Raw genomic sequence first — 20,297 nt, 5'->3', positions numbered from 1 at the left:
AGTTACAAAAGTGAGTAACCATCTTTTTGCGTGCATCATCTGTTCTGTTGGGTGAACTGTATCCTGGTCTTAATGACTGAACTATGTTAATGAAGTGTGGGTTCTCAGTCATAGGGAAAGGAGAGTTTGTTGCATAAACAAACAGGGCAATATTTTCATCAATTACCTCTTTTTGCAATCTGCTGGTTCTTATCACAAAGTTATCTGTGGTTGTTTCTGGATGATGGAGGTGGGTTTTTTTTTCTTTTTTCTTTTTGCTACAGGTGATTTATTGTGGCTATGTGACATACATGATGTGACTGAAACACTATCATTGGCAGATAACTCTGAAACTGTAGAAAATGATGGCAATCTTGAAGGTGGATAGTCTTCAGAATCTTGTATGTTGAGGATGGATTCTCCTAAACAAAATAAATAACTGCAATGACCTCCTATTACCATACTGCTCATTTAGATTTACTCATTGCATTCACTGACACTCAGTAATACTTTAAAGGTGAAATTGTAAAAGGAAGATCTGCCTATTTCAGCTATTTATTTTTTATCACAACTGCATCTAAAATGATGGTACCATAGAGTAACAACTACACCTCTACCCCAATATATCGTGACTCAATATAAATGAATTTGGATATAACGCGGTAAAGCAGCACTCCGGAGGATCGGGGCTGCGTGCGCCGGCAGATTTAAAGCAAGTTTAATATAACACGGTTTCACCTATAATGCAGTAAGATTTTCTTGGCTCCCGAGGACAGCATTATATTGGGGTAGAGGTGTATATTTTTTTTGCTCAAACATGAGAATTCAAGAATAGTCCAGAAGGAAGACAGGCAATCCTTAAGAAAGAAGTATGAAATAAAAAAGTTTACCAACCTGAAGGTCCTGCATGTTCAGACGTGTTCTTTTCATCATCATCATCAACGCAGCTTCCTCCTGAGAAGAAACAGGTCTCATAATGTTTCATTCAGGCAACCAGGCCTTGCATATCTTTGTTGCACTGTTTGCATTTTGCACGCATGCCTGTCTTACCCACAGGTAGAGGAACTTCATTAAAATATTCCCAAACTGGGTGTCTGTTACAGCTACACTCAGAAAGACCTCAAGACTTCTGGAATATGCTGCTCAAACAGTTTCACTTTTGTTTCTACTGCCTGTTCCTCCCTTCTCACATTTATCGCCAGACTTCTCATTGTCCAGATTCATTCTGCCCCTAAAAATCTATTAATTGAACTTTTTGAATCTTTGTACTTTTAGAGAGAGATAAGAGATTGGTGCTGTGTACACAAATTTGCAGAGACACAATAGGGTTGAGGTCTGTTATTTCTCACCTCTATATATTTATATATTATTTTATTTATTAACAAGCATGTTATCTTTGGAAACTTTGGAGTTTGAGAACTGCAAGACTAAGCATCTGATGGTATCTTCTAGACTGAGCATGGAGTCTCATTGGGTAGATAGAAAGATTAACTTAAATAGCCTATACAGAAGCCCCTGGGACCCCATAAAATTGGGTCCCTAATCCAGGAACTATTGGAACTCATTTACAAAACTTGTCTTAAACATTACATGAATATATTGCCTCATACTATAGAATTAGAATTTATAATCTCTGTTCTATGATGAGATATCTTTGAGCTATAATGTGTCTTAATTAAAACTATCTTTAGATAGGCTTTTTCCTCAAGAAGCATTTTATCAAAAAAGTCTGATTTAAATTAAAAAATCAGATTTTTTTATTTTATTTTTAAAAAAATAAAATCACTGATTTTTATCCACCCTGACTTTTCATCAGACACTTCCGGAGTTTGTATAAATAAGAAAAGAAAAAAAAATTATTCACTCTACCAGGTTCAAATTCCATAATGTCCACAACTGCTAGATGCTTTACAGAACAAATAAAAGCATTACATGTTCATTGCCCCAAAGAGCTCACACTTTAATTTTTGAGTTGACTTGAGGATTAAAAGAAAAGGAGTAGGACAAGAGTTACTATGAGAATAACACATGGTTACTTAAGGCTTGTCCACACATGGAGTTATTCTGTAATAGCTAGTTGTTTGGGGCAGGAGGGTTGCAGAAAGCTGGATTGTGTCTATATGATGCATTTACCATGACATGTTTAGTCTGAGCAGTGGAACGGGGTGTTTTGATTGCCTCCCTCACTTCACGGGAATCTGCCTCAGGTCTCCGCAAAACACTTACGGAGATACTGGGCAATCCGCTGCCACAGGTTCTTTGGCAGAGCTGCTTTGTTTCTTGTCCCATTAATGGTAACTGTCCCACGCCATTCTGCCATTATGGGGGGATGAGGAGGGACTGTTGCAGCACACAGGTGAGCTGCTTAAGGGCCAGAGTGGAAGCTGCAGTCTTGGAGAAAACCCTCCCTTGATTCCCTGCTCGCCTTCAGCAGCAAGATATCTTCCATAATTAACACAGCCTGGGGAAAATGTGCGGACAGTAATGATTATAGGCCCCCCCACCCCAGTGCTGGCGCTCTCCAAGAGCTATGTGCCCAGTGTACAGTCCAGTCCTGGAAGACTAATTTCCCCCAAACAATACTGCTTCTGTAAAATGTTGGCAGAATTAGAAAGTGGTCACAAAGAACTAAAGACAATTATGGTCATCGACCAGATCCAGCCTCCTATATAGGCAGCGCCAGCTGGCCTTTAAATGGTCAAAAGCACACTCAACAGGCAATCTGCACTTGCTCAGCCTGTAGTTGAACTGATCCTTGCTGCTGTCAAGGTGCCCTGTGTATGGCTTCATAAGCCACGGTATTAAGGGGTAGGCAGGGTCTCCAAGGATCATAATGGGCATTTCAACTTCCCCTACTGTGAACTTCTGGTCCAGGAAGAGGGTCCCTGCTTGCAGGTTCCTAAACAGGCCAGTGTTCTAAAAGATGCATGTGTCATGCATCTTTTTGGACCAGCCTGTGTTAATGTCTGTGAAATGCCCACAGTGATCCACAAGTGCCTGGAGAACCATTGAGAAATATCCCCTCTGATTAATGTACTCGATGACTAGGTGGTGTGGTGTCTGAATTGGAATATGCGTGCCATTTATTGCCTCTCCATGGTTAGGGAAGCCTATTTATATAAAGCCATCCACAATGTCATGCACGTCGCCCAGAGTCACAGCCTTTCAGAGCAGGATGTGACTAATGGCCCTGCACACTTCTGTCAACATGCATCTAATGGTGAGCTTTCCTACTCCAAACTGGTTGGCGACCAATCGGTAGCAATCTAGAGTAGCCAGCATCCGCAGTGCAATTGCCATACGTTTCTCCAATGGCAGGGCAGCCCTCATTCTCGTGTCTTTGCGCCGCACGGCTGGGGCGAGCTCATCTCACTATCCCATGAATGTGGCTTTCCTCATCCGAAAGTTCTGCAGCCACTGCTCGTCATCCCAGAGATGCATGACAATGTGATCCCCACGACTCAGTGCTTGTTTCCCAAACCCAAAAGCGGCATTCCACTATAATCAGCACCTCCATGAATGCCACAAGCAATCTCGTGTCGTAACTACTGTGTGTGGCGAGATCAGTGTTGAACTACTCTTGCCTTTGTAGTTTAAGGAATAACTCCACTGCCACTCGTGATGTGTTAGTGAGAGCGAGAAGCGTGTCGGTCAACAGTGCAGGGTGCATTCCTGCAAACCAAAGAGGCAGAGCATGCAGTACACAGACCATTGAAAAACGGCGCCAAATGTGGACAGAAGCGCTGGGATGCAAAGCAATGCATCACGGGGCATTGGGACATGACCCAGGATGCCCCACGACCCCCTCTGCCTTCCCACAACTTTTAGTGGCAGAAGAGGAAGAGATGCTCTGTGGGATAGCCGCCCAGAGTGCACCGCTCCGAATACCACTGCAAGTGCGGCAAGTGTGAACATGTTGCGCAAGCAGCTGACAGTGTGAACACACAACAGCGGTTTCCTTCAGTCCTCTCTGAGCGGCGCTGTAACTGCCAGTGATGTAACTCTGCCAGTATAGATATACCCTCAGAGTCACCCCTAAATACAAGGTGGAACGGCTTGTTTAGCATAAGTAGTTAACACATTTCAAGAGACCATTCAAGGTGAAGTGGCCAGTTAACACCTCTTCAGTCATAGGTTGGAAAGGAGGAAAAGAGAAGCTGAGAGACAGCCTGTTGTTAATTGTTATAATAAGCCATAAATCCTAGTGTCTCTATTCAGTCCATAGTTTTTAATCTAGCAGTTATGAATTTAAGCTCCGAGGCTCATCTCTTGCAGGTTTCCTTCGAGGATGAGAACTGAGAAGTCAGACGTAGAGTGCTTTGTGAAAAGTGTTCGCTCACAGGTGATGCAGTGTTTTTGGCCTGGTCTACACTAGAAAATTAAGTCGGTGTAACTACATCACTCAGATATGGAAAAATCCATACCCCTGGATGGTGTAGTTAAGCCAACCTAACCCCCAGAGTATCATAGAATCCTAGAATATCAGGGTTGGAAGTATCAGAGGGGTAGCCGTGTTAGTCTGGATCTGTAAAAGCAGCAAAGAGTCCTGTGGCACCTTATAGACTAACAGACGTTTTGGAGCATGAGCTTTCGTGGGTGAATACCCACGATGCATCTGACGAAGTGGGTATTCACCCACGAAAGCTCATGCTCAAAACGTCTGTTAGTCTATAAGGTGCCACAGGATTCTTTGCTGCTTTTACAGGGTTGGAAGGGACCTCAGGAGGTCATCTAGTCCAACCCCCTGGTCAAAGCAGGACCAATTCCCAGTTAAATCATCCCATCCTAAACCTAGACAGCACTAGGTTGGAGGAACAATTCTTCCATCCACTTAACTACCGCTGCTCAGGGAGGTAGATTGCCGACAGTCCTAAAATGATGGGAGAACCTCTCCCATCAGAATAGGTGGTGTCTACACTGAAGCTCTACAGTGGTGCTGCTGTAGCATTTCAAGTGTAGCAGGCCCTTTGTGTAGTGATTGTCTTGTTTCACCCACTTTATTAGGGCAATTAATGCTCTGAATGAGGCACACCACGATTTGTGATAGGCATGTGTAGGATCCATGGACCATGAAAGGTATGTTGTGGGTGTTTGGATCATTGTAGCAGTGGAGATATGTCTACAAGTTTTACATCTGTTGTTCTGGCAGGTTCTGGTGCTGCTTTGAGGTGTGTCCTGGCCTGTGGGGAGCTTGCTTTTGCTGATGAAGTTGGGGGGTTGTTTGAAGGCCAGAAGAGGGAGTTCAGGAAAGATTTCTTTCAGGATATGGTCCCCATCAGATATCTTGGCACGGGCTTAGACTACTAGACGATTCTTGTGGTCTCTTCTGACCCTATGGTTCTATGATTCTAAGTATGGATTGTAATTGTTTAATGATACTCTGTATAGGTTCCAAGATGATGTGGTCGGAGATGACTACAGGTATGCGGATGGAGGGGGTTTTGTCTCCATACTGAAGCGGGTTGTCTTGGGGTATTTGAGTGGCCTGTTCCATGATACAATCTACTTCTCTGGTAGAGTGTCTTTGTTTGGTGAAGGCATTTTTAAGCGTGTTAAAGTGTGTACCCCAGACTTTCTCCTCAGAGCATATCTGAGTTCCTAGCTAGGTGAGTTTCTTGATGAGTTTGGGATGGTTACAGGGTCTGTGAAGGTAGACGTGGCTATTCGTGGGCATTTTGTGGAATTTTTTGGAAACTGCATGGCATGAAATTGTTTATTAACAGATGGGTTTACTGTGCAATTTAACATCTTTGTTCTGCAGAAATTAAGACATTATAATGTGTGTCTTTTTTTTTTTTTTTTTCCATCTTAGTCTTTCCGTGGTTTGGCTTGGATATTGGAGGAACTTTGGTCAAGCTTGTTTATTTTGAACCAAAAGACATCACTGCTGAGGAGGAGGAGGAGGAAGTGGAAAATCTTAAAAGTATCCGAAAATACCTGACCTCAAATGTAGCCTATGGATCTACAGGCATTCGGGATGTACACCTGGAACTAAAGGACCTTACCCTGTGTGGACGTAAAGGCAATCTGCACTTTATACGCTTTCCTACTCATGACATGCCTGCTTTTATTCAAATGGGCAGCGAAAAACACTTCTCAAGTCTCCACACTACCTTATGTGCCACGGGAGGTGGAGCGTACAAATTTGAGCAGGACTTTCGTACAGTATGCATTTTTGGCTTCTATACACTTAGGATACGGTAGTGAAGTCTCATGTAACTTGCAAGATTGTAAGATAAAGGCTGAAAGTAATTTCAGTCTCTGACTTAGCCTCTGAAAAGTCTAGTGTCCTAAATTGAGCTCAAGTTTAATATGAGCTAGAAATAGGCCCACATCTGTAAACACAGATACTTACTATTTTAAGGTTGTGCAGCTTTGCTGTGACTCCAGAATTATTCATTTTAATTTCCATTAAATATGCCTTTACAAGACTTGAATAGTCGTTAGACTTACGTCAACTCTTCTACCTACCTTAACTTTATTTTTTCCATTGCTGTCTATTCATGAGCTTAATATTTGTTTCATACTTGCCTGATTGATTGATTAAGGTTCATTTATAACTTATATTGCTGTGATTTGGTTAAGATTCCATTGAACTAAGTGGTAAATTAATTGCAAATGACTTGCTTGTCTAGATTCATTATAAGAAGGTGTGTTTCATTATAAGTGGAATACAGGTGTAGATAATATATTTACAGCTTTATAGTATGTTAACTTTTTCAAGCCCAGATTATGCAGTATATTTATCAAACAACCAAAGGTTGAGGGGTCTGGTGCAGGTCCAGTGCTGCAGTGGCCCAACTAAAAGATTATCATGCTGCTCCCTCCTGGCTCTTGTGAAGAAGTCAGCATTTTCTCTTTTTCCCTTGACCCCTTATCTTTTCCGGATGTTGTGAGGCACTCTGGGCCTGATCCAAAACCCCAGTGAAGTTTTGGGAAAATCTTTCCATTGGCCTTGGCTCAGGACTTCTATTACTTCCTACCCAATGGGGTGAGGATGTGCATGAACCTCATTACCACGTTGCTAAGCACTCCACTTAAATAGCACAAGGAGCATTCCACTCTGCACAATACAGATATATGTGGGAGAGTAGGAACCCTCATGCTATCTGCACTCCACTCCTTCTGCCACCATTCAGAGCAAGGAGGGATACTGAATGCACTGGTGAGTGCATTTTTCTAGCCCTGAGTATAAAAACATTAGATCTCTTTGGCTCTTTCATAATTTTATTTCCTTTAACAGGTGGGTGACCTTCAACTTTGCAAACTAGATGAACTTGACTGCCTTGTTAAAGGAGTTTTATACATTGACTCAGTTGGATTCAATGGAGATTCAGAGTGCTACTACTTTGAAAACCCAACTGATTCTGAAAAATGTCAGAAGCTCCCATTCAACTTGGAGAACCCATACCCTCTCCTCTTGGTGAACATTGGCTCAGGGGTCAGCATCTTGGCTGTGTATTCCAAAGACAATTATAAGCGGGTAACTGGGACCAGGTAAGATCTATAAATAATGTGATTACCTTTAAGAGTCTTGGAGCTTGGCCTATACTCATGTGGTAAAAGATAGATCACATCTTCATGGACGAGTTGCTTTAAAAATGACTTTTGTCTGACAGAGCTCTTTGTTGCAACGTAGTATAGTATCTCCTCATTCTCACCCCCAGCAAGCAAAGGTCTTTTTTGTGGTCTGGATGGCATGTCACAAACGTCTCCTTACCACAGTTGGCCTCCTCAGAAAGGCCAGTTCTTGACCTGTTCATCCTTCTACTAGTGCAAGAAACTTTTTTTTTATTATCAGAGGAGTGTAAATCATATTTTGGGAACAACCCAGGTATGCTCAAATAGATGAAGTTTTAATGTGATTGCTTTAATTCCATTATTCAGGGTTTGGATTTTGACTTTTAAAAGATGTACTACCCATTATGAATGGTGGGATGGTGTTCACAGTTGTAGTCAGGGTCTGAAAGAATAATATAGCCACCTATTGTACAGCAGAGCCAAAGAGATCTGTGCATGTGAACTTTCTTCGATTTTAGGAATATTATTGTTACAAAAAAAGTACAGACTAGGAGTGCACAGTGCACCTCAGGAAGGAAAGTTTTATTATGCGTCTGTCAGCATGTGTATGCAATGATTCAGCAGAATGTACTTTTTCCAGGCTTTGAACAATTAGACCCAAGTTCTGCAGTGAATTCCATATGGGCATACCCTTGCAGATGCCTGAAGCTCATTACAGGTTGACATCTTACATTGTACATAGCTGTTTATTCAACACTGTAGTGAATATTGTAAGCAGAGAAAAAACACTTCTTGTTTAAGCAATAACTCTGGGGAAGGATGCTAAGCTGTGGGTTTATCTGTGGGCTATGAAGTTACCCTAAGGAAGCAGATTTAAATGTGGTAAGAGAGGAGACTTAAATCTAATTCCTCTTTCTAGATTTCCAATGAGAAGGAAATTAAAAAATGGACTGCCCAGCTAATTCTTGGTATTCAGAGTTTAGCTACATAACTTAATTAAAAAACAAAAACAAGTCATTTTTTTCCTCCCTCTCTTCAAAATGAACGGTATAAAATATTGCTTTTGTTTTGTTTTGTTAGTCTTGGAGGAGGAACATTTTTTGGTCTCTGCTGTCTTCTTACTGGCTGCTCCACCTTTGAAGAGGCTCTTGAAATGGCATCCCTTGGAGACAGCACAAAAGTGGATAAACTGGTGAGGGACATCTATGGAGGGGATTATGAGAGATTTGGACTGCCAGGATGGGCAGTAGCATCCAGGTAAGGATATACCTTGAGTTTTTGAGGATGCGTATAATGTGCCTGAATTAAAAACTGGGGCAGCAAGGTTATATTTTTAGCACCTCTAGTTTTTTTGTGTGTGGAACTGGCACTGTGGAGAGTAGACTCACCATTCATGCACCCCCATCGCTGGGCATAGCATAGTAGGCTCTCTTCTCTAGCGCCCCCTACTGACAGCCTCTCCAGCCTTGCATTGGTGTAACTCGTGTAACTTTTGGTTACCCTGGAAGGAGTGGCACTAAAAGTCCAACAAACTATAGTCCCATGACCTCAGGTTCTAACTCAGTAGTCCTTCCACTCCCGGGTCTCTGGGGTTTTTGCACTACTTTTCTGATGGGCAGAAGGAGAATCCAGGCCTTTCCTCTTCTCTGCATTCCATCCTAGGGATGCTGCATTAAGTAGGCAAGGTCTGTCTACTCAAGCCCCATGGTTCCACCCTGGGCTACTTCTTGCCTTGGATATCTGCAGGCCTCCCCACAAATCAATTCCTGGGCTCTCTGTTCTGCGATTCATTGTTACTGGATTTTAGTAATAGAGGCTGTAACTACATGATTGGAATTTTACATAATTCCATTAAAAATGCTATTGTGCATTCATTTTGGAATTGCGACATTGCTACATGCTTTCTGATACTGCATAGTTTCCTGTAAATGGATACTTAACTCTAGAATTTTTTGCACAGCTTTGGGAATATGATGAGCAAGGAGAAGAGAGAGTCTGTCAGTAAAGAGGACCTGGCAAGAGCAACTTTAATAACCATCACCAATAACATTGGCTCCATAGCACGGATGTGTGCACTTAATGAGGTATTAAGAAATATGGAAGACAGCATATGACCTCTTTTTTTTTTTATTTTTTTTTCTGAGACACATTTAAATCAGTTACTCCTGTGTGCTACCTGTCTGTAGTATCTTGTTTTCAATTCTTTAGAAACACCTTCATGCATACCTGTCCAGATGCTCCAGTTTAAATTGTAACCTTAGATTTCCCTTCGTCACCTGCCCATATGATCCAGTCAAATAGTAGCTCTACAATTCAAAGCATTGTAAAAAATATAATAATAATAATATGTATTGTCATTTATTGATCCAGTCAATTTCCCTTATTATTCAGGAGGTAAGTTGCTTTTCTGGGAGAGTTGAGGGAACTGAGGAACAGCAATGTGTTTTAGTCTCCTGGAACTGCAGGTAGAAAGTGATAAGCAATATCCTGTTTCTTCTCAGGCACAAAATTATTGTATCTTGTCACTGCTAAGAATCCAAACTAAGTGCATCAATGAAAAGAGAACTATACCTGCTGAAAGAGGACCTTCTGTATGTCATTTGTTCTAGTTACTCTTGGAGTTTTAAGCTAACACAATGCTCATGGGCCTTAGTGGGGTTGTGTCTCTGAGCTCTGTGCTTTCAGCTTCTTTACAGTGCTGCCTTGTTGCATTCATGTCAAGCAGCATTGTACAGGGCTATGAAAGAACTGAGACCTGTTCTTCACTTTATTTTGGGGCTTTTTGAACAGGATTGAGTCCATCAGGTTGAAGCATACGTCTAACTTTCATAGTTCTTATCAGCATACAGTTAGTATTCTGCACTAGTGCAAGGGCAATAAATGTACAAGGCACTATCTAAAATGGCAGGCAAAAACCATCCTGCCCAGGATATGTTCGTCGTGTCCGTGTCTTCTCCCCGCTCCCCATTCCTGCATGAATCTAATGAAGACAAGGCACTGAATGATTCAGGTACAGGAAGATATGGTGAACTCATTGGTGTGGAGAACAGGAGAACACCATGTGAAGGTGTTACATGCTGGGGTACAATCCACACCAGTGAGGAGTTGTCATTCCTTCCCCTGTAATCTTGGTGTCGCAGAATACTTTACTGCTGCAGCTCCCACCTTGGGCCACTCACAAACAGCCTAACAGCATGCAAGTTACGCCCTGAGTATGTCTGTATAGCTCTGACCCCAGCAGCCTGTCAGCAACACACGAGCCACACTCTGACGTCCAGCAGCCTTGGTTACTATTTGCAGGGTGACCACAAAACACTCCCAGTCCCAAATTTTCCCTGAAAGCATTTGTTCTGCCCTCTCCTGGACAGTTCAGCTATCATAGTTTCATTACCCCTGTGAGGGGTCAGTATCCAGCAGACTACTATAAATAGTGTTACCAAATAGCTCAGTTTAAACACAACACTTGATTATCTTTAGTTTCTTTAACTACAAAGAGAGAGATTTTAAATGAGTACAAGTTTGAGGTCTTAAAGTCAGAAATGATTAAGAGAGAAATAAAACACTTTCTAGTGACTATGACTTAACAAACTAGACTTGGTTCAAAGTAAAATCCTTACCACATTTTCCCAACAACAGGGCTAACCAATTTCTCAGGTCAGAACCTTTCCCGAAGTCCGAAGGCTGGTTCTTTTGTCTCTTAGGTGAAAGAGAGATTGAGAAATCGTGGAGTGATTTTGCCCCTCACTCTTATAATCAAGTTACTCTTGGAAGTGCATTTTCCTGAGGGTTACCTCTAGTTAAAGTTCTTCCGACTGTGAGGATGGAGAGTGTTCTGATGAAAAAGTTTCCGTGTTATTGGTTAAAATGCAGCTAGATCTGTTCCTGCCCCTCTCCATTGCCAAAGAATGGCCACTTGACTTGTGATTGCCAGTCAGCTTTGACACCTGGCTAGAGGCATCAGCTTGTCCTTTGTCTTTTGAGAAACAGGTTTACCCCTTCCCAGAGTTGTCTGGTAAACACATTTCAGTCATAATTTCAGTTTTATGTTAATAACTTTACATATAATGTTGCGACACACACATCACCATGATATTCTTGACCAGTGAGTTATTAGTTTTCCAATGATACCTCACAAAGCATATTTTATATAAAGATTATTACAGTGGTATGTAGGGGTGCATTCTGTCACAGAAGAATGCATGGAAGAACAGGTTTGAAGGACCAGAGATGGTGCTCAATCATGATGCTTCTGTCAGTCTGGAACCTTAAAATTCTATATTGATTGAAGGACCAAGAAGCTGCAGAGCTCCCTGAACCAAGTAGGGAAAACATCTTCTTTTCAAAAGTATACTTATTAAAACGTGGATGGAGATTGTTTAAACCCAAAATGTCACTTTGCAGAATCAGTGATAATGAATCCACTTCACTGCATAAAGTCACTTAAACATTTGGATTGTTCTGATTATTGGTTTCTTGATCTTCATTCTGGTACTGGGTGTAGAGGAAACATGCTCTGCACTTTTAATTTGTGGGACAAAAGGCAGTGTGGGGGGAGGAGGAGTACCCTTCAGTGTTCAACAGCATCCCTCTAGCCCAGGGGTTCTCAAACTTTAGCAAACAGAGGACCCCCATTTTGATTTAATTTTTTTCAGGGACCCCCAAGCCTCCCTGCTCAGCCCTTGCCCTGCCCCTTCTCTGGGGCCATGCCCCTGCCCCATGCTCGCTCCATCCCCCATCCCTCCCTCTCCCCCACCCTCACTCACTTTCACCAGTCTGGGGCAGGGGATTGGGGTGAATGAGGGGTGCAGGCTCTGGAAGGGAGTTTGGGTGCGGACTTTGGGCTGGGGCAGGAGGATGCGGAGGGAGTGAGGTGTGCGGTGCTTACCTTGGAATGCTCCCGAAAGCAACCAGCACATCCCTCTGTCAGCATCTCCTAGGTGGAGGGCCAGGGGGTCTCTGTGTGTTGTCCCTGTCCGCAAACACCACCCCTGCAGCTCCTATTGGCCTCAGTTCCTGGCCTATGGTAGCTGCGGAGTCAGCTGGGTGGGGACAGTGCATGGGGACCTCACCTTGCCCCAGGGGCTGCAGGGATGTGCCTGCCACTTCCAGGAGCAGCAGGGAGCCAGGACAGGTAAGCCTGTTCCCCACCGTGCTGGAGGCACACTTTGAAAGGAGGGAGAGGAGTTTCTCAGCGGGACCTGCAGACCCCAGTTTCAGAAACGTTGCTCTAGCCTGCTGAAGGACTGGTATTGTTATTCCACAAGGGGTTCCTTTCAGACTTGTTAGCCAGAAAACTTATGGCTGCAACTCAGATCTAGAGAGTGAGTATAAAGGGGTGTGAAAGGGATTCTGGGAAAGAACCTACCGTGATGTAACCTGGATGCTGTGCTTTTAACATAAACTTTATCAATCCCCTTTATATTTGGATGTATTTTTGAGATCCCATTTGACACTTTTTAGCTATCACTGTCCATCCTCTCCCCTTCAATGCAGTCTCTGTCTCCTCTCTTCAGTATCTTGAACATCTCAACATGCCTCTTGATTTCATCCCACTCTAGTTCCTCTTGTTCCAGCACACTGCTGCAAGACCCCAGTCTGCTTGCTACTTCATTCTTTCTCAGTTGCCGTTCTGTTCTGTTGGATTTGATTGGTGTTTTCCTAATGAGGATCTAAATACAGAAAGCTGCAAATATATCAGGAGTCTCATCTCAGCCCTAGACACCCCTCCCCTCACTCAGACAACCACCCTCCATCTAACCATCCTTTCTTGCATATCTGCTCTCTCCCTTGGTATGAACAAAGAAATGAAGAGCATGGATATTTGGAGTGCTGTGAAGTTCAGTAGCCAGACTTTACTCAGTTTAACAAATACTGGCAACTTCAGCTTGGCTTTTAGCTGACTTTTACTGCTCTCAGTCAGAAGCCATATTTGAAAAGCTTCATGTTTTCTCATAATTAAATGTGAGAAGTATAATATGTGGATTCTCCTTCACTGTGATAGCCTTTTCATTGTTATGAAGATGAAATGGAATTCAACTTAAAGGTTCACATATTTTTGTTTGTTTGTTTGCAGAATATTAATCGGGTGGTTTTTGTTGGCAATTTCTTGCGGATCAATACAATCTCAATGAGGCTTCTGGCATATGCTTTGGATTATTGGTCCAAGGGGCAGTTGAAAGCACTTTTCTTGGAACATGAGGTGAAGTTACTGTTTAAATCCATTTTACCTTGCCAAAATTGAAGACATTTTTATTTAAAATTATCTGATTATAACATAGCAATGTTGACTTTCTTGGAATTAGCAACATATGTTTTGCAGCCAGTTCTGTGCATTTGTTACTATAGCCACAGTTATTGCAGAACTTCCAGTTCTAGGACACTATCCATGTAACAGTTATTGCTTCAGAAGTTAAAAATGCAAACTTTGTTTACTTTATTGCTAACTTTATAATAGCTTGCCAACTTCTACTTCTACTTCTGAAAACTTTTCACCTGCATATCTAACAATGTAATTAAAAAAAAATTGTTTCCTTTTATAAACAGTATAACTAGGAGTTGTAATAACTTTACATACAGTGCTTGGAAATAGTTTTCTTCGGTTTACTTGTATAACCAGTATTTTGAAATTGTACTAATATTTTTAATATTCCTGTCCCAGTATTCGTGTCCAGCATATTTAAACCTTGAATCTGTTTAATGGAAACTCTTTCCTTTCGCTTTATAGGGTTATTTTGGAGCAGTTGGTGCTTTTCTGGAGCTTTTGAATTCAGCCTGAGTCATTACAGATCCTGCACATTGGACATAAGTTGCAGCAGCTTTTACTCTGTTGGAACGCCCACTTTTATTTAGCCTTTTTTAAAGCATCTGTTAAGTGACTATTACAGTAATTGTACATGACTTAATCATTGCGGAAAAGGAAAGGACAAATGAATTTTTTGTAAACAGCTAAAATTAATCCTGAATCTTTAATGTAGATTAGTTAAGAAGAAGAAATATATATATATTCTGAGCAGCAGTTTTTATTATAATCTGCTACATGTGTTGAGATAGTGTGGGAAAGTGTGAGATGGGGATAGTTTAATGTGAGACTTACACTATCCTGTTCTCAAAAGCCTTCTTTTAAAAATGCCAAGTGTCTACCTTGTTAACTATTTTATATTTCACTTGCAATGTTTGTATATATGGGATTGAAGGACTTTAAGTATTTGTGGTGGTATTGAATAGTGTATTGTTTATATATGAAAATTATCAAAACAGAATCCAAAAAGATAAAAACTAACCTGTGTCCAAAAGTCCTTGTTTTTTGCCCTCTTCTGAACACTATAGTGGCATGTAAAAACATAATTCTACAATCAGTAATGGCTTATTTTCTTGCAAGACAGTCACTGTGCATATACACTGTTAGAGAAACAAGAAGTAAGGATTAAATCTTTTCTGGGTCTTGCTTTCTGTAAAACTACGTAGCAACTTCCTGTCATCTGCACCCTGGTGACTCCTTATAAGCTGACCAGAAACTCCTCTGGATGTGAGGGTCAAACTCTTATAAAGTTGTCTTAGCAACATGCAGTGGTTATTTCACTTGAAACCCACTAAGAGTAAATTTAAGAATATTTAGAACCGGTGTGTGGTTTTTTTTTTTTTTTAAGAATTGTATGTAACTGTACCAAAAATGATGATAATGCTATTCCTGATATACAGAACAGCCTGAGTATAACTTACTATTCTGTAGATGTTTGTTGTTAGCTAGTTACTAAACATAATCCAGATTCAGGAGGAAAATCAATCTTCTTTCCACATCAGCATTAGACAGACACTCTCTCTCTCCCCTCCGGGTTTGTGCATTCCTGCAGAACCCAAACTCTTCATTGCCACGGTTTCAGATTCTCAAAGACATTGACCTTTCAAGATGTTAAACTAGAAGATGTTGTGTGAGAGAACATTCTTTCCATGCACAATAGGTTAAGCAACATTGGCAATAGGTTACTCTTAAAAGAGCTGTGTTTGAAACAAGCATGTGGCTCATAAACCAGCCTTTTGTCTGGAGTAATTGTCAGATTCCAGGGTCCCTCATGTCCTTGGAGCTATAGTCTTGGGCTACTAATCTGAACAAAATGTCCACTGGGATTATATAAATGCTTTCCCTCCTCTATGGAGGATACTAGATATTTCAGTGTAATTTGACTGCAGGGGGTTGGAAGCAGTTGCTCTTTAAAAGCATGCATCCGACGAAGTGGGTATTCACCCACGAAAGCTCATACTCCAATACGTCTGTTAGTTTATAAGGTGCCACAGGACTCTTTGCTGCTCTTAAAAGCTACCGCATCTTAACTAGTTAACTGATGTTAGCTAGTGTTGCTGCTGCAGAGAGTTTTCTGGAAAATGGTAATATGGCTTTTCTGCTGAATAGCTCAACTAGATGTGGAAACCCAGTTCACAGCAGGAAGGTTGAATACAGGGATAGATTCTCAGCTAATGTAAATTGTCATAGCTCCACTTGATTTCAGTTTACACCAGATGGGGAATCTGTGCCAGAGTCTTTAAATAACTTGTCCTTTTTAGGATTTAGTAGATTAATGCATTGGCCTCTTTATATTTGGGTTCATATTTGCAGTGGATCTCAAATGAAAGCTCTTTGGTCTTATATAGGCCCTGGTGGATATTTTTTTGATCACGGCATAAAAAAACCACACAAATCTGATAGTTTGACATGATTAGTAATCCTGAGTTGAAATAGTTCAGAATTAAGGTGTAGTAGCAGAGCTGTGGGATGGGAAGGAGTTGTTTTAGGGCTTGATCCTGCAATCTGCAGACATCACCTGTAAGGTACTGTGTGCCCCTTTAACTCCCACTGCAATCTATGAGAGCTGAGTGCTCACAGGAGGTGCTCTTCACCTTGCAGGATTGGTCCCACAGTGTGTCTGTACTTCGAGCTTGGGATGAGAAATAACTGGGAATTGAGAGTGCCTGGGTTTTTCACAAGATCGGGTCATTTGTTTTATTTACTAAAGGCAGTGCTGTTAGCTACATTGCTGTATGAAGCACTAAATGCCACCAGGTTTGTTGTAAAATAATGTATTTTTAGATCTTATTCAAGAAATTCCGGCCTCAGCAATCTAGTTGCAGACAAATTGATGATCTAACATCGGATGAGAGAATCTGGAACCTCTAAACCTCTTCAGCTATATTGGTATATATGAAGGACTGTACAATTCAAGAGATTCAGCTGCTAGTTCTCCACTGTACACCAGAGTCCTTTTCACCTTTTCTCCAAAGAAGGCAGTCTTCCCAGCTAAATGGAAAAATCAGTAACTGCTTAGAAAAATTGCATTCGCTTTTTAAACGTAATATTGCTAACTTAGATCATGCAGGGTCTGCGTTCAAAATTTGAATTAAGCAACTTTTGGAGGTGCATGTTTTGAGGAGACAGTATTTCATGACTAGGATCTTGGATTTGTGCTTTATCATGATATCCCACTAAAGATATTATAATACCAGATTGTTTTAGAAATAAGTCAGACTTCCTAAAATACCTAGTTCCAGATGTAGTAGAACTTAGATTGTAAGCTCCGTGGGGCAAGGCCGTTTTCTATGCTATGTTCTGTATAATGCTTAGCAAATTTTTGATGCTCAGTGAATTTAGACAACTTCTGCAACTTGCTTGGTCACACAACCTTAACTTGAATTTCAGTCCTTCATCTTTGGTCTAGAATCCAGATGAAATTCTTATTGCCTTTATCTGTTAGGTTGAAGTCTACCCCTGTGCAGACCCTTTGTACCATTGAACCCCTTATTTTGAGGTATAAGATGCAGTGAGCGAGTGTGGGCCCTCTGTGCATTTCTGGATGTGAGATTTGAATGATGCAAAGGGTGTCATTTGGAATCCCAGTGCAGAGGTGAATTCATACACTTAGTGTTTTAGCAGCAGGAGCAAAGGACCCACACTGGACCTCTCAGAGATTAACATACATAAATGTTGGTTACAGGAAAGCGGTTTATCTTTCTATAGCAATTACTTGGAGCATGGTGGAGGGAAGAGAAATGTACATAAATTCTGCAGTAAGCTATCTGGCCTAAAACCAGCTCATGTACCATGTTGCAGCTGTGCACATGCGAAACCTTGGAACTGAAACTGGAGTAAAGCAAGCCATCTAGTGTCTTGGGATTTCCCCTTTCTTGGCTGCTTTTCCCCCATTCACTCCACTTACATGTATATGTAAGATGTCTTTTTTTGGCAGGGGGGGAGGTAGTGGGGGGGTTAAAAATGGAGCCTGAAGTTGTGGTTTGTGATATATTTGCTTAAACACGGAACTCACCTATGGTTCTTTTGTTTTTGTTTCGGTAAAACTTTTTAAAATTTTTCTTTGGATAAAATATAGTTATTTGTATATACTCAAGACTCTCATTCTTCTCTTGCCTATTTAAAGTCTCTCATCCTGCTCAACAAATGAACCAATCTGAATAATTATCTAGACCAGGGGTGGCTCCAGAGCCACATGTGGCCCTTCAGAAGTTTAATATGCGGCTCCTTGTATAGGCACTGACTTGGGGGTTGCAGCTACAGGTGCCAACTTTCCAATGTGCCGGGGGGTGCTCACTGCTCAACCCCTTGTTCTGCCACACACCCTGCCTCCCCTCCCCTCCTTTCCCTCCCTTCTCCTCCCCTGAGTTTGTAGTGCCCTTACTGCTCCCACTCGCCATCTGAGCCTCCTCCATGCCATGAAACAGCTGATCAGGAGGTGTCAGGAGGGGTGGGGAGTGAGGGGGAGGTGCTGTTTGGCCAGGTTGCTGGTGGGTGGGAGGCACTGGGAGCGGGGAGGGGAGGAGCTGATTGGGGCAAGGGGCTGCTGCTGTATTACTGTGGCTCTTTAGCATTGTACATTGGTAAATTCTGGTTGCTCAGGTTCACCACCCCTGATCTAGAGTACTAGGAGGAGATGGGCAGGTCTGACCTACTGAAAAGTTTTCTCCATATTTAACTCTGTTTTGACAAAGCTTTTTATTTTTATGGGATTGACTGTCATTAAGCCCTTTTAACCAGGGCTTTGCAGCTGTACTCCAGCTCCAGCTCCAGCCAAAAACCTGCTGCTCCACTGCTCCTGTGCTGCTCCATGCTCCAGCTCCAGGCTCTGCTCCAAAGCCCTGCTTTTAACTAAACACATACTAAACATCATGCATCCAATGAAGTGGGTATTCGCCCACTAAAGCTCATGCTCCAATACGTCTGTTAGTCTGTAAGGTGCCACCGGACTCTTTGCTGCACATATATTTTGATCACCATTGGAAATTAGCTATATTTGAAAGCAGGATACCTGGAGGAAAATAATCCTATATTTACCTACTCCTTGTATTGAGAAGAGATTCCAAACAGTAGCTTCCTCAGTCTGAGTCATTGCTTTTAAAAATATATTCAAGGCAAATGACGTTGGCAACATCTATAAAAGTCAAGGCATAGAAAGAAGCTGGTTTTTGTTATAGAACGTGCATTCTATTTCTGTCTTGGTGTGGGAGGTTTTAAAGCAGGGACCTCGCTAAGTGTTGAGATAAATATAAACTAAAATATTAAGTTTAAATAAAACACAAAGGCTAGTGTTATTCAATATCCCTTTTCACCATTTCTTGATAAAACAATGCCTTTTTGTCTTTATTGTCATGGAGAAGCACCGATTGCTGAGATAATACAGCTGCTCTAATTCTGCTGCCAGCATTCCTAGTTAATTGGTTTGGGGGAATATTTAAAGCGCTGGCTTGCTTAAAGGGTTAAGGCACCAATTCAGCAAAGCACTTAAACATTGTGATTAAGCCTCATTGAATTTAGTGGGTCTTGATGTACTAGGGTGTTTTGTTGAATGGAGATGAACTTAAGCATGTGCTTTGCTGAATCTGGGTCTAACTCTGTAATTGATTTTAAATCCCTACGTACTTCGTACTACTTAATGCTTTTTATTCAATGATATCAAAATATTTTGCAAACAGTAACTGGCTTACAACACCTTGGGGGCCAGTAATATTGGGTGTCTTTCTAAAAGATATGTGAGCGTGGTGCAGGAATCACTTGGTGAAATTCTGTGATCTGTGTTGTGCAGGCATCAGACTGGGTAAGCATAAATGATCCATTTTGTCCTTAAAATGTATGAAGGGTATTGTAGCCTCTGGAGGGGAACCAAAGCATCTCTTTAAGATGGGAAATGAAAAATATTCTACCCAACGGAAACTGCAGAAGTAATTTAGCTAGCCAGACTGTAACTGCTTGTAGTTGGCCAGGTTATGAGGTTTAATGCCCTCTACTATTTCATTGGAGAGCTGAATGATCTGTAATGTCAGGACTTTCATTTTTCCCCTTATCTGAAAGCCATGACCTCCAAGCAGCACAGTATCCACCATTGCCACTCCGTACAGGAAATACTCCCTTTTATCACTTTAATTTTACTTTTTGGTCTCAGCCAGCCTAGTTAGTGACTCTTAGCTCAATCCTTGAAACAGAGATTCTGCTTGGTAGGAATGGTCTGTTTCTTTAGGGTGCCAAAGGACTTCCTGTCTTACTGCTTGGTTCTTATTTTTGTATTTTCTCCTGCCTACTAATTTAATAACTTTCCACCAGGTGTGATGCCAAAACTTAATAATTCCTATACCTCAAACGCCTGTTCCTTTGCAGCCGTGAGATGATTTTTGTAAAACTAAACTCCTTTGGCTTCAAATATAATAAATATTCTTTTATGGCATTCTTGGGGGAGGGGGGAAGTAGCATAATAAGTGAAATAATTCTCATCTGCTTGTAAATCTATAAATATAAACCTTTT

General features: G+C 41.5%; 1 protein-coding gene across 1 annotated transcript in view; it reads left to right on the top strand.

The window, feature by feature from the left end:
• PANK2 (pantothenate kinase 2) overlaps positions 1 to 17,889 on the top strand; it is a 30,501-nt gene extending 12,612 nt beyond the window's left edge. The window contains exons 2-7 of the mRNA XM_050943397.1: positions 5,792 to 6,144; positions 7,223 to 7,476; positions 8,581 to 8,757; positions 9,461 to 9,584; positions 13,574 to 13,699; positions 14,225 to 17,889. Coding sequence (XP_050799354.1) covers positions 5,792 to 6,144; positions 7,223 to 7,476; positions 8,581 to 8,757; positions 9,461 to 9,584; positions 13,574 to 13,699; positions 14,225 to 14,275 — 1,085 coding nt within the window. The 3' untranslated portion in view covers positions 14,276 to 17,889. The remainder of the gene's footprint in view (positions 1 to 5,791; positions 6,145 to 7,222; positions 7,477 to 8,580; positions 8,758 to 9,460; positions 9,585 to 13,573; positions 13,700 to 14,224) is intronic.
• Positions 17,890 to 20,297: the final 2,408 nt, after the last annotated feature.

This window comes from Gopherus flavomarginatus, chromosome 3 (assembly GCF_025201925.1).
Source record: "Gopherus flavomarginatus isolate rGopFla2 chromosome 3, rGopFla2.mat.asm, whole genome shotgun sequence".
Taxonomy (NCBI): domain Eukaryota; kingdom Metazoa; phylum Chordata; order Testudines; family Testudinidae; genus Gopherus; species Gopherus flavomarginatus.
The sequence above is the reverse complement of the archived record's forward strand: the minus strand, read 5'-3'. Positions and strand labels throughout refer to the sequence as shown.